Genomic DNA, 14,432 nt, shown 5'->3' with positions numbered 1-14,432 from the left:
GCAGATTGTGATTGTCCTGCGGCTGCAGCTGTTCGTTAGAAGGCTCGAGTGCATTGCGGAGTGTTTTGAAATAATATTTTGGTTGCTTTGCTGTATACGTGATATAGTGCATTTCAATGATTATTTTGAGAAGAAAGTGCTGTGCATAAAGTGCTTTACAACATTTGTGAGTTTCTACGTCGCAAGGAAAACCATTATGGATTTCAAAACAGCCGCTTATCACATTTTTCTCGCTGCGAGAAACGGAAGCCTTACTCGATTAAAAGTAAGTAGAAAATTAATATTATAACAATAAAACGTATTAGATACAAAGGTATTGAATGAAAATATTGAAAACCGTTATGTCTATTCTAAAAGCTAAGTTTTTCCGTTACATATTAGATATGAGAACAGTTACGTCCACAGTTAATATTTTTTAATTAATATAGGCAATAACGTCTTTTTATTTTATACGTACTGTAACAATTTCGAATATTTTTAAATTTATGTATTTAAAGTCAATATATTATAAATACTATCACTGCAACTTTGCTGTACAAACAATATGTACTATTGATAAAATACTACATGAAAGGAACTTTAGATCAATTTGAACGAATTATTCTTTATAATTTTATTTACTTCTTAGTATCAATGAACCAAAAAAACTAACTTTTGTTATATTTTTTATTTAACATATGAAATATTATTTAAATGCATATGTATATTAAATGCAATTTTTTGCCTCCATAGTTTGAAATAAAAAATCGTTATATTTATTGGTTGTTATTCTTTGCATACATAAAAAATTTATTCTCATATGTTTACAATATGTTCTTTTAGAAGAGGACAACAATACATAAATAAATACTTGTAATATTCTTTTTATATGTTTACAACAATGTTCTCCGTTTATTTAGCTTCACACTCTGTAGTCCTGCCTAAAGTAGAGTTCACACTCCATTACCTGCTTCTCACTTCAAATTTGAATTGACCATAACTAATGTTATATGGCATAAATCAAAGCCTCACTTTGTCTATCAGAGTAGGAAAATAATAGTAATTTACTGTTCGGAGTTAGCACTGAACTCACAACTAAAGCTTTTACAGTCAAATAATGTCCTACTAATCAACACAATGGCCTCCGATCTAAACTTCTTTGTTCTGTTTAAATAGTTATGAACTCTATTTGTGGAATCCTTTCTCTTCTTATAAGAAAATATTTAGATATTGAGTCACACTGCCCTTTAGTGAAGACAACTGAGTCATGAGGTCAAGAAATTCCTGCTTTTTAGTATTGTCTTCTGATATTTATTATATACTTTATTTTATTTTCTTAAATTCTGATTTGTGCATATCAGGCTTGAGACATTTTTTACCAGTGTTTTGTTAGAAATTAAAATAATTCCTTCTTCTGAGTGAGAATCAAACCCACAATAGCAAATGATCTTTCTTTTTAATATTGTTTACATTTAAATGTTTATATATTATACTGGATACATATTTGATAGCAATTTTATTATTGTATCTTGTAATGTAACCTATATAGATATACTATTATTAAATATTATTATTTACTATAATTAAAATAAAAACTGTGTATTGATATCTTGTATATAAAACATACTTTCTTTGTTTGTGCTTTTACTAATAAGTCATTTGAATATGGTATAGTAATTATATTAAATTACCAAGATATTTTTTTACCATACTTTAATATACCATAATTTTGTACCATAGCTCTCTTGGAGATATGGTACAGCATATGCCTGTTATAACCATGTTGGTAAAGTTTTAACTTAACTCGGCAGAATGAATATTTTCATTCCCTTCTCCTGGTAACTAAGCATGGTGCGGCATTGAGTTCCGCCACTGTCAATATCTCGTAAATTCTGCAGTGTTTGCAGAATGGAGTGTCTTCACGTCACTTCACTTCACAATAAAGCTAAAAAAGAAATGTGAATAAATTGTTCTTTTCCATAAAAAAAAAGAATAGACTATGTATTCTAATAGAATATTCTACACTTAGTTTCTTTAGAGTGTGGCTGTGTTACAAGAAAATGTGATAAATTAATTGATTTGATACAGTAATGTTTAATACATGTATAATCTTGACGTCATATAGTTACGATAATTAAAATTAACTAAATAATACTAGTACCAACTTGGGCTCTTCTGGATTTGGTTATAAAATTATATATTTTTGTTTGTTTGTTGTTGTTTTGTGTGTTTGTATATATTTTTAAAATTATTTTTTGTGTCAAATTTTACATTACTAGAATTTTTTTTCTAACTTGGTACTTTGTATAGATCAGTTAAGATAATATTAAAGTTTTTGGTAATTGGTTTTGTAGATTAAAAAAACGTCCAGTACGCTAACAAACATACATAAAACTATCTTTTTTTTTCGTCCACCAAAGGTAATAATGACTACGTAAGAAAGACCATGGCAAATATCATAACAACTAGTCGCACGCGGTTCGCATATCCAATTCAACGTTTCCGCTGATACTGAAACAAAAATAAATACTCCTGGGGGGAAAGTAGGTGGCGGTGCGTTGACCCCATTGGAGTTGTTTACATTTTGTATGTATATGCCTGTGAGTAGGCGAGAATCAGAGAGAAATCAATTTGTGAATCAGTTATCATTTGCTCTTGCTTTTTGTTATTTAGATATATGTAGGTATATAGAAGAGATCCACATTGTGATACAGTAACCAGCGTGACGGTTGTGGTTTCGATTCTTGCTCTGGTGATTTTTTTTGTTTTCTTCATCGCAATTGCAATGTAAACGTAAAGTCAAAGCTCGTTGTTGAGTTCCACTTCTTTACGTGATGTCTCGATAATTTTGCGGTAATTGGCGAACGGAATGTCTTAACAATAGGTCTTCAACTTCCCACTGGCCACCCTGCTATATGATGAATAGGACGCGATGTTAAAAAAAACAACAAGCAATGGCTGTTATCATTTCGTTTGTTTTGTTTTTTTTTTTTTGGGAAATTTCCACAGTCCATTACAATTAAATGCAGCGTAAAATCCATAGATAAAAAAAACACTTGTTATATTATATTTTTGTTAGAATTATCTTACAATTCTTAGAACTTCTGTATCTACTAATTACTCATGTGATAAAAAAAAACTATTGATATTTGTGTAGTTTTTTTGTTAAAAAAATATAAATGTTTATACTTGCTTTTGTTATCTTTTGTTAGTTTGTTTACATTGCGGCATTGAATTCGGGCGGAAAGTGGAGAAGCGAAAGAATTTTCTCTGCCTAGCCTGTTATGCGGACTAAAGTGCAAAAGAATATGGTCTCAAAGCAAGTTCAATTCTTAATTTAAAATGGAAAAAAATAATATTATTTTCTTTTTTTCTTTATGATAATTCAAAATGTTATTATATAAAAACGTCTATAGTTATATGAATTGCGGTTTCTTTTTTTTTTAGTCGTATGCCGCAGACATGTGGGCGGAAGTCGTAGTGAATCAATTTGAAAGTTACATTTAATTTAGTCCATAAACTACTTAAGAAACATTTATGATGATTTACAATTTTCTTCAGTTGATTCAAACAATTGAGTTCAAAGCTACATATGTAAGTAGTAGGTACTAATCGTGACCGTAATATATGGAATAATTAGAACATATTTTCTTAGTTGACTAACACAATGCTTTCTTTCTTTCTATATATGTAAAAAAACATATACCTACATATGTTACATTTATTGAACTTAAGAAATGTAGGCTCTGATTATTTTTATATTGTCTGAGTTTTTTCGTCGTATTTATAAAAATATAATGAAACAGTCTTTAAATACTTTACATACTTAGGTACTTAATTGTCTATAGTTTTAAATCTTTATATAAAAACCGAGTGTGATATCTTAAAATTTTTATTTTATTTCAATAAAATAAGCTAAATGTAATGATAATATGTATATATATATATATATATATATATATAAAATCGAAAGGTCACTCACTCATCACGAAATCTCAGAAACTACATTTGCTAGGAATCTCAAATTTTGCATAGGAGTTACTTATAGGACGTAGGTGCTCGCTAAGACGGGAATTTGCAATATTCGACTTCTAAGTGGTTGTTTTTGGGGTTGAAAGTTTGTATGAAACTTCGTTACTACAAATGCTAGGAGTCTCAAATTTTGCATAACGTCACTAGGACGTAGTCATGGAGACAGAAATTAATAATAACATTGTTCACGCGGGTGAAACCGCGAGCGGGCCGCTAGTTATATATATATATCAAATATATCTGACAACATAAAAGTCTTATAGTAGCAATATAGTAAATAAAAGGAACTTTATAAAAATATCCTTGCACCCACGTTTTATAACGCAACTGAAACATCTGTGCTATATAACGTGACGAACGTTCCCTAATTCTAATTGCACAGGTTAGTAATAGCACAGTATAGCTAGGGTTGCCGTGCAATGATGGATGTTGATATATATTTTATATATTTATATTTGTCTTACATATAAAATATACATATTTTATATGTAAATACCAGAACTTTTATAAGAATAATGAAAGTAATGAAGAATAATATCTGAGAACTTAGTATTAAGAACCTCTCGTTTCCCACTTCCCGCTGAATTCTGGAGGCTTTGCGTGTTGGGTGGCGAAACGCAACGCCGCTCGCCTTTGCCTCGTTACCTGAGCGAGAAAATTAATATTTTAACTACCTATTTCATTCCCTCGAGTGGGAATCGAAACCACAACCTGTTGCATTTACAGTCACATGGCCATGGATTGGCCGCATAATGATTATAATAATAAAATCAATTTAAAGATATAAAAAGTTTGCATTGAACTTTTTGTATCTTTAAATTGATTTAGATATAATCCATTCAAAAACAATATATGTCAAAATATAATGTGTTTACGAATGTGAATAGATATGAATGTTGTTCTTTTTTAACCAAAAAAATATATATTACACTAAACTTTAAAAGGTTATCTCTAAAATGTATGGCGTGTCATCGGCAACCGCAACCATTTCCGTTGCGAGTGGTCTGAATAAAGTTATCAATTGAAAGTAATCAAATGATGTCAAATATAATATGTGCATAGTTAATTAATTCTTAGAGGGTAAAAAGTAAGTAGCCACTCCATTCTCTTTTGTTTTATTGTTTTTATTTGAAAATTTTAAAGTTTCATTGTCATTTTAAGGATATTTTGTGTATCTAATTCACAGATCATTTTGAGTACATATCATTCACAGGTCAAATCTGGTGGTTGTTTAGTCTTTGTTTTTGGTATCGATTTAGATTTTCCGAATAGTTAGACTGTTAGAAATCTCTAAGAGAGATAGCCATTTTGAGGTTATATTTTATTATATCGGTCATAAACAATTTGCCCGATGGATGAACCTACCAGTTGATTCTTCTTCAACGTCGGTGTAGTACATGCATTCATTCTTCAGTTCAGTTCAGTTCTTAGTTTAGAGCGTTCTGAGCGTGCCAGCCACTAATCACTTCGCTAATGTCACGTCGTATGGAGAGCACACGAAGGAGAAGCATTCATTCTTGTGCCTTTTGATTGCAACAACTTCATGTCGTTGACATTTATGCCACTTTTTTCTTCTTTATTTATAGATATTTGACGTTTCAATTAAGTAGAGAGATATGAATTATACTTCGGAATTTCAGTCAATTATTGCACAATGATATCAGCACATTTTATTAAATTTATTTATTTAATTCTGTCAACCCTACATCGTTCTCGTTTAATCTTAAAATAAATCCCATCCTCATCCCCGGTGCGCGGATGCAATCGCGTACAGTTTACTCGCGAAACGTCGCGTTAAAATTAAATTCGACTTGCCGCCGTTGGTGCAGTTCATGAGAGAAGGCGTATATTTTTATATTTTTACTAGTGGACCCGAACGCGGCTACGACCGCTTGAATTATACGAATATTTATTAAATATAATTATGAAATTATTTTCAGTTTTCAATAGAGAGACGTGTTAAGCAAGCTCATTTTGGGTAACGTTCTAACAACAAACTTTGCAAATCGTTGCTTAGCAACGGCGGTTGTTATAAACATGGCGGAATAAATTGCATGTCAAATTAATAAATATTTTAATATATTGATATAAATCGAAAATATAACCAAATAAGAGAAAATAGTATCCTATGTTCATCCCGAGACCCTCAAGTATCTCTATATGAGTATTTTATCACCATTAAATTAGCGGTTTGGCCCTGATTGCGTAAAAGACAGACAGACAGACAGACAGAGTTACTTTCGAATTTATAATATAGGTATGGATTATTATTTTTGTATGTCTAGTTTTGTTATAAGAAAATATTCTTATAATCATATAATCATCATTTATGTAGAAAGGCTTAAGTAAATATTACTTACATAATTTTTTTAACTAATATAAAGACTTGAAATTAGAATTAAGTATATTTTGTTTATTATCTACATAGCTAGGCTTTTAAATATAGTCATTAATTTTCAAATTAACATCAATTATACGTAAATAATGTTTCTGAGTGGATCTTAATTCTAAATGCAATTTCACATAATCGCTCTGACTTGAAAATTGTTAAGTAAATCTAAAGTTGTGTAACAAGTGTTTAGTAATTTACTCCGACCCTCGAAACTAGTTTTGCATTTATGATTGCGATAGCACAACTTTCATAGTGATAAGAAAACTAAATGGAAAAATATTTTATATTCTTATTAGTTCAAATTCTATTTACCAGTTATACCTTTTTAGAATCCAAAAAAAATGTTTCTCTTTTAAGAAACTTTGAATTCGAGTCTCGTAGTAAATTCGCATTCGGTGTATTAATACTAGATAAATTTTTGGCCTGCGCTTGCGTTGCTTGTACTATTAATTGTATATACAAATATTCAATAGGTGAGCCCTTCAACGATTGAGATTGATATAATTAGAAGCAACTGCTCTATTGTGTTCAGAGTTGTTATTGCACGTTACCACTGTCAATGCATACGTTTTTCTTTATTAGATATTCTATTATTATTAGATACAAGTAATTCATGACCCCTCTGCCTTTACATTTAAAATCTCTCATTTTATAGCTTCACGCTGTACAACGTACGTAGCAGGGTAGGCCCATTAAGACGCTTCTGTTTGCGCACTTTCCGCTGAATTCTGGGGGCATTTCGTGTTGAGTGGCGCAACGGTTCGCTACTAGAGCTAAGAAATGAAAGTATTAAATATTTCAATTCCTCCATTGTGAATTGGTCTACAACTATTTATAAAATTTATTTAATTTTTTTTTGTTCATTCCATAAAAGCCAATATGTTATAAAATTAAAATACGGATTTTTTTTCTTCATATGTTTAAAAAATAAACGTATTGCATTATGCAACTCGCCGGTTGGGCTATCGGATAGCAATTTATGACAGATTGTATCTCAATTTAAAAGCGTGTGAAGGAGTCAACGGGTTGCCCTTGACTCTATAAAATTTTGCATATATTTTGTTAAGGAAGGAAGGAAAGGAGCTAGGAAATGATCATATTGATTAGGAAAATCTGAAACTGAGTGTATTTTGAATATTTCCTCAATTGAGATTTAAATATAAAAATAACTAAATCTAGAAAGTATAAACGGAAATGATCTTGTTGGTTGAACGACGATATATCACTCTCGTTAGGTCGTTAGATTGTGACATTGAATATTCTAGAAGTAGCTTTATTTGGAATCTGTAAGTTTCCGATAACATTATTATCATTTTCTTCTTATATCTATTAATATTGGTTTAGAACTTAGTGTTAAGGCAGTCCGGTTCCACTTTTCATCTAATTCTGGAAGCATTGCATTTTGAGTGACGATATTCAACGCCATATGGCCTGGATCTTCTAAAATTATAAAGTAAAACCACATCACTGTGCGTGTGTTCTTTTGATCCATAATAACTATTATAATATGAATGCTTGTCAATCTTGAACATGCTATCAACAGTTAATGATCCAAGTACGGGTTTATTGTCACTGCACTAACGGGATGTCGTTGAAAAAAAGTGAAATTAGCAACGTAGTACATTTAAGTGCATGACTATAGCAAATTGCATGTTGGCAGTAAATTTTAAATATCGCAAATACATGACAAGCTTATACGATACTTGAGACTCAAGTAAGATACCAATAAATATATGTATACGTCGCATATATTTATGTAAACATTGATAAGTTAAACTAATAATATGATTAAGTAACGTTTCGTATGTAGAACATTCTGTTTATACATTTATATAACTACTAGTGGACCCGGACGCGGCTACGCCTGCTTGAACTATAAGAATATTTATTAAATATTATATAATATATTTATTTTTATAAGGATGAATATCAAAATATAAGTTCATTTTGGGTGACGTTTTCTTAAAACGGCAAAGAAACTTTGCAAACGACGGTTGTTATTAACATGGCAGAATAAATTGCATGTCAAATTAGAAAGTATTTTAATTTATTAGTACATATGTGTAATGTAATATTATATAGCCTATAGCACTTCTGAAGAATGAAGCTTTCATACAAAACAAAAACAAAGTAAATCGAACCAGTAGATCCAGAGATCTTAGCGTTCAAACAAACAAACAAACAAACTCTTCTGCTTTATTATATTAGTATAGAAGTATAGATAATCACATTTTCATTGATATTTAGTTTTTATATGTTATTAGTTCATTTTCGTCTTCATACTAAAATATAGAAAGACATTTGCATGTGGCTTAAGTAATATTGTAATCTGCTTTTTATCTTTATCTATACGTTTTCCACTCAAGGTTTTCACTAAAGCAATACCTTTTTATCCTCGTTTAAATAAACATTTAAAATAACTTTCAAGTTATTTTAAAAATATGTAATCGACTTTTAGCTGATATTCTTGTCAAGATATAAAAAAAATCGCAAGAAAAGCCAACGTTGTGTTTTTGTTACCGTTAAAATGTGTTAGCCGTGCCAGCTGAGCCACTTTAAATATGGACGAAAAGATAAAAGACGAGATATTTCTTTTTAAATGTCCTCTACTAAATACGGGCAATTATAAGAAAATAAAATATATATAATATACTAGCGGCCCGCCCGCGGCTTCGCCTGCGTGAACTATGGTATTATTAATTTCTGTCTCCATGAGTACTATAAGTGACGTCCATACAAAATTTGGAATCCTAGCATTTGTAGTAATGAAGTTTCATACAAACTTTCAACCCCAAAAACAACCCCTTAGAAGTCGAATATTGCAAATTCCCGTCTTAGCGAGCACCTACGTCCTATAAGTAACTCCTATGCAAAAGTTCAGATTCCTAGCACTTGTAGTTTCTGAGATTTCGTGATGAGTGAGTGACCTTTCGATTTTATATATATAGATATACAAACCCAATTAATTTAAACTGTTATTGTACCTACACAGATGTGTTTAGTTTCTGCTTATGATCACGGAAGTACAACTGCGCGTGCGCATCGAAATTAGGCCACGCTCTCAAGACTCATCGCTTTTCTACATTTTGTTTTGTCGTTTATCTCTTTGTTCTCAAGTGAATCAGACTCCTCTTCGACGTATAAGGAAGAATGCTTTTTGCCATATATTTCCTACTTTACTAAGGTTTTTGTCTGGCGTTATGCCAGTACGAAATTTTGCGGACAATTGTTGATTGAGACTCGAGACCCATTTGAATTTGTGTTCATGGTCGACTTCCTGGTCGTTTTGTGATATCTACGCATTATTTTCCACGGAAACGTGGCGCTATTGGCATGTTTTTTTGTGTTATAAAAAATGATTTTGCAAGCACGCACGATTTTTTTTATTCGTTAATTTTTTTTGTATGTTTTGGATTTCTTTTAATACTAGTACTATTTAGTAATAAACCTTGGATTATTTCACATACCGAGTCGTTAGAGAAAACTTCGTTACTTATTTTAACAGTTAATTTGTGAATTTTCTGTAATTGTATAATTGTATAATGTAAAAAATATCGGAAAAAATTTATAAATTTAAACTTGAAAGCTTTGCTCATATTTTTAGATAATAGTCTAATCATTACAATATTTTCCGCAATCCTTATAATATTTTTATTTTCATCATCTGAATCGTGAAATAAAAAACGTATATTATATAGGTATATTTTAAACTTTTCGTATAGATTGATGGATGGAAATGTTTTTAATGTGTTAGTAATTATACTTGGTTATCTAAATCTTATTATTATCTCATTGGCTGTCAGTTTGACTTGAAAATTAACTTAAATTATATGACGGGTTTTTGCGTGTCACACGGAATCTTATTTTCATATACGAATAAGGTGTAATTGACTTTAGTTACTCTTAAGAATAGTTTCCACCGCGAGCGGAGCAGACCCATTAAGGAGTACGTTAAACTCGCAGGAGTATACTGAATAGGTACTTGTGTTTCCACGAATAGATAGATAGTCAAGCCGAAAGGACCATGCGAGCAGAAAAACTTGAAATGAACTCGTTCATATTCTAGGAAGCGAAGCGGAATAATTACATAATATATAACTATTTACATTTTCATTACTTCGGCAATCTGCGGCGTTTAGTTCCGCCACTCAACGTGCAATGCCTTCAGAATTCAGTGGAAAGTGGGGAACGAAGTGTCTTCGCACTAGGCTTCCTTCCCTACTGTGTGCAGGAAAGGAAGCCTAGTGCGGAAACCTATTTTATTTAAAAGTCCGTTTCGCCTGAGCAGTATTCTCTCTTTTTTCTTTCGCGGTGGAAACCAAGCTTAATGTACGCTTCAGATCGCACGCGCGAAGAGTATACCTTAGAGCGATTACAATTATACAGTACGATTAACGAGTTGTGACTGCCCTGAAGATAGGTTAAGCTGTAGATGGGTAACGCAGATTTGGTTTTAAAATTTTCCTTATTTTTGATTATTTTCTTCCTTAGTTATTTTTAGTGAAAAATGCGTAAAATTCCCAAAAAAATCTAACTTCAAAGCGGCCACGACTCGCCGACCGTTAGTTGCTGTGCCGCTCTGTTGAAATAGCGTGTGCATTATTTAAATACTATTGATAGATTAAATGTTAAATAGTTATTGGAATCGTTTAAAACCATTACAATAACTATTTAACATTTAATCGGAATTTGTACAGAATTAAATCAGCTTGACGCTGTATATCGCACACGGCAGGGTAGGTAGAGGGAGCCTAGTGTTAAAACACTCCGTTCCCCACTTTCCGTCGAACTCTGAAGGCATTGCGTTTCGAGTCACGAAACTCAACGCCGCGCTTTTGCCTCGACACCAGAGCGAAGAAATGGAAATATCAATTTGAATAAATATTTAATTTCTCTAGTGGGGATGGAACCCACAACCAATCGGTTCAGTCACGCTTTAGCCTCTGCGCCACGACTGGCCTCTGGACTGGAATGCACAATGATTATTATTATAAAAGTAACAATGATACTAGCGTGCGATCATTACACAAATCATCAATATATAATAGCTACTTGTCACAGGTTGCAACGTTACATAGGAATCATGTATTTTCGCTCTCACGCAGTACCACTCGATCTATTTTTATGGGGCCTCGTAATTACTAGCATTTTTTGCAGCATTTTTCTCCTATATTTTTCTTTAAAGTATGAGGAATACCTCGAGGCTAACAAGCTGCTTGTTTTAATGAAGTGTTTGGTATGGTAGATTTTACGTTGACATATTTATACTGTCGGTAAGTATACCTAGATGAAAAAAATATATATTTTTTATTTACAATTAAATTACAATGTTTTTTATCTTTATTAAATTAAAATGAAAAAAAAAAACTAAATTACTTGTAGATCGTCGTCGTGGTGTCTTAATTAGAAATGGAGTGTCTCAACACTAGTTTCCCTCTGCGTACCCTGCTATGTGTGGGGTACAACGTAGAACTAAAAAAATTAAATAACTTTCAACTTTCAGCAGCTGAAGGCTAAGAAGAATTAAATGAATAATTTCCACAGATTAAAATTGTTTTGCTCTGACTAGATTTTTCTCAAACGGATTTAAAATATTCACACGTGTTAGCTGATCGCGTGATCTCATAGTTGGTCTCATGATTGATATTCGTTGAAGTATGTATTATATTCTTATTTTTTTTTGGTGTTTCTATTGAGCTTATTTTTCGCAAAGTGTTTTTATGTTCTACGCGCGTAAAACACAGTTCGACTTTATATTATGTATATAGGTATTTTTAATATTTTTATTTTTTTTTATTTATTTTATAGCTGGGGAAAGAAATATAATGATATATTTGTAAAGTCATATTTTCGCCCGTTTTAGTGTCTTAGTAAATGATTTACTCTGTTTTAAATAATATATTATCTAAGATTATCACTCAATTAAAGTAAAATCTGAGTCCGTTATGAGGTCGTCGTCGTGGCAATGAAAATTTATTCACCCGAGTGGGAATCGAACCCACATTCAACGCGTTTACGTTCAGACGCATTGGCCTCCGCTAGATTTAATAATTCAAATAGATTTAAAAAGCATCAGTAAATAATATACCTGCTGGATTGAAAATAACCTTCAAGTGGGTGACCTTGATAAGAAATGTAAATATTTTCGTGATCAGCTAGCGTCTTTTTTTGCTTTGGGTTTATCGGGTTTTTATTCTAGAAACCAATTGCTCTTTACATTTTCCTGTTGTGTGTTCAATAATTGTTATTTAATTTAAATTAATTGTTTATGCCAATTTAATTTATTTTTATTTATTTTTTGTTATGTTATTAATTAATGTGTTTACTTGCTCTGTTACATGTAATGTAAACTCGTTCTTTGAGAATTTAGAACTTCACGCAGTATCCTGCACGCAGGGTCGTCAGAGGTAACCTTAATGTTGAGATTCTCCGTTCTCGTTAAGACATTTCAGTTCTCCACTTTCCGAAGAATTCTTCAGGCATTACGTGTTCAGTGGCGGAACTTAATGCAGCGATTTATCTTGTAACCAGAATGAGAAAGTAAAAAGATTATTTTATTTTCTTCGAGCGGTAATCGAACCCACAACATGTCCCGTTTACATTCGTTTGTGCCCTTGCGTCACGATTGACTTTACATATATTAACATACAATATGTAATATGCAGGGTGGAAGAGACAGCGCTTCTTTTACTGAAACTGTATATAGGGTAAAATATTTCAAAACCAGATTTAAAAAAAATTATCAAGATACTTCAACAGTTTAGACGTAGGATTTTTTTTTCATTTCACGATTTTTATCCATACCTGTATTTCGTGTCACGCACACATACGTATGCGACGTTGCCGCTTTGACAGGTAAGTGTGTGCGTGCCTATGTTATACTTTACAAATGACGTTTTGTTTTAAAACGATAATTTTATTATTTATTTTGTTTGAAAAAAAAACTTTTTCATTTTTTGGGAATTATTCTTTTTCCGAATTATAATAGGGTTTTAAAGAGTAGTTAAAACTGTGGTTTCATTTAAAGTGGTGCTGACAATTCCACCCTGTATAATTTGATTAAATACATTCGTACTTATAAACAAGATGCCTGGGGCTGTCCCTATATTATTTATATAGATTGCTTTGCCTATAATAATTCTTCATCTGTCTTTACCTGTAGGTAACTTTACTGATTTAAGAGTAATTAAAACTTTTCAGTCTAGACGCTCGAGTTTAGTTCGAAATTCGATAGTTTATTCAACTCTGAATTTAGTTTGACCTTGACTCGAGCTAGGTATATTTCACAAGTTTACAATGATATGTACGTATCACATTCTGTAATATTTCTTAAATATCTTTTGTAAAACGTGAGTGTTTTTTTATTATTTATTATTTAATGTTTCTCACGGCTTTTGTTCGTTATGAGGCGATACTAATCGCCTGTGAAAATTTAAAAAAGAACAACACATTCTCATAACAATGTTTCGCAACTCCGTCCTTGAACTGTTTGATAGCTGCTGATGGGTATTTAGAGCGAGGTCGTGCGGGAAAATAGTGCATTCTGGTTAGAACATGGAAATTAATATAAATGGTGTTGGTTCCTTTCAAGACGTATTGGGAAAGTATCTTTCTGATGGTAGTAGGTTCAGTTTGGTTTGCAGGATATATTATATTTATATTGTTAAAAAAAAATGTTTTCATTTATCTGGTCGTCGCGCAGGGGCACAAATTGGGAGTGTAAACGCGACAGGTTGTGGATTCGAGCCTGATGTGGAGGGCTCGGGGTTGAGTTCCGCCATTCAACACACAATGCCATCAGAAGTCGGCGGAAAATGTGGAACAGAGTGTATCAACACTAGGTTCCCTCTGCCTTACCTGCTGTGTGCGGGATACACTGTGACGCTAAAAAATATCTGGACTAGTTATACAAATCTAAAGTAAATATCTCTAATATGTTTCATGTGAAAACCGGAATTATTTTATTTTATCTCAATAAATAATTGACGCAAAATGCGTACCGACAAAAAAAAAAGAACAAGTAGGTAAT

General features: G+C 31.8%; 1 protein-coding gene across 1 annotated transcript in view; it reads left to right on the top strand.

Annotated features, from left to right (window-relative positions):
• The first annotated feature begins 5 nt into the window (after nucleotides 1-5).
• Nucleotides 6-14,432, top strand: part of LOC146539402 (protein fem-1 homolog CG6966) — a 70,274-nt gene continuing 55,847 nt past the window's right edge. The window contains exon 1 of the mRNA XM_085208176.1: nucleotides 6-265. Coding sequence (XP_085064302.1) covers nucleotides 197-265 — 69 coding nt within the window. The 5' untranslated portion in view covers nucleotides 6-196. The remainder of the gene's footprint in view (nucleotides 266-14,432) is intronic.

Source organism: Heliconius melpomene, chromosome 4 (assembly GCF_056956725.1).
Source record: "Heliconius melpomene rosina isolate 202511_hmr_F chromosome 4, ASM5695672v1, whole genome shotgun sequence".
NCBI lineage: Eukaryota > Metazoa > Arthropoda > Insecta > Lepidoptera > Nymphalidae > Heliconius > Heliconius melpomene.
Note: the sequence above shows the minus strand (reverse complement) of the source record. Positions and strands in the feature narration are given on the sequence as shown.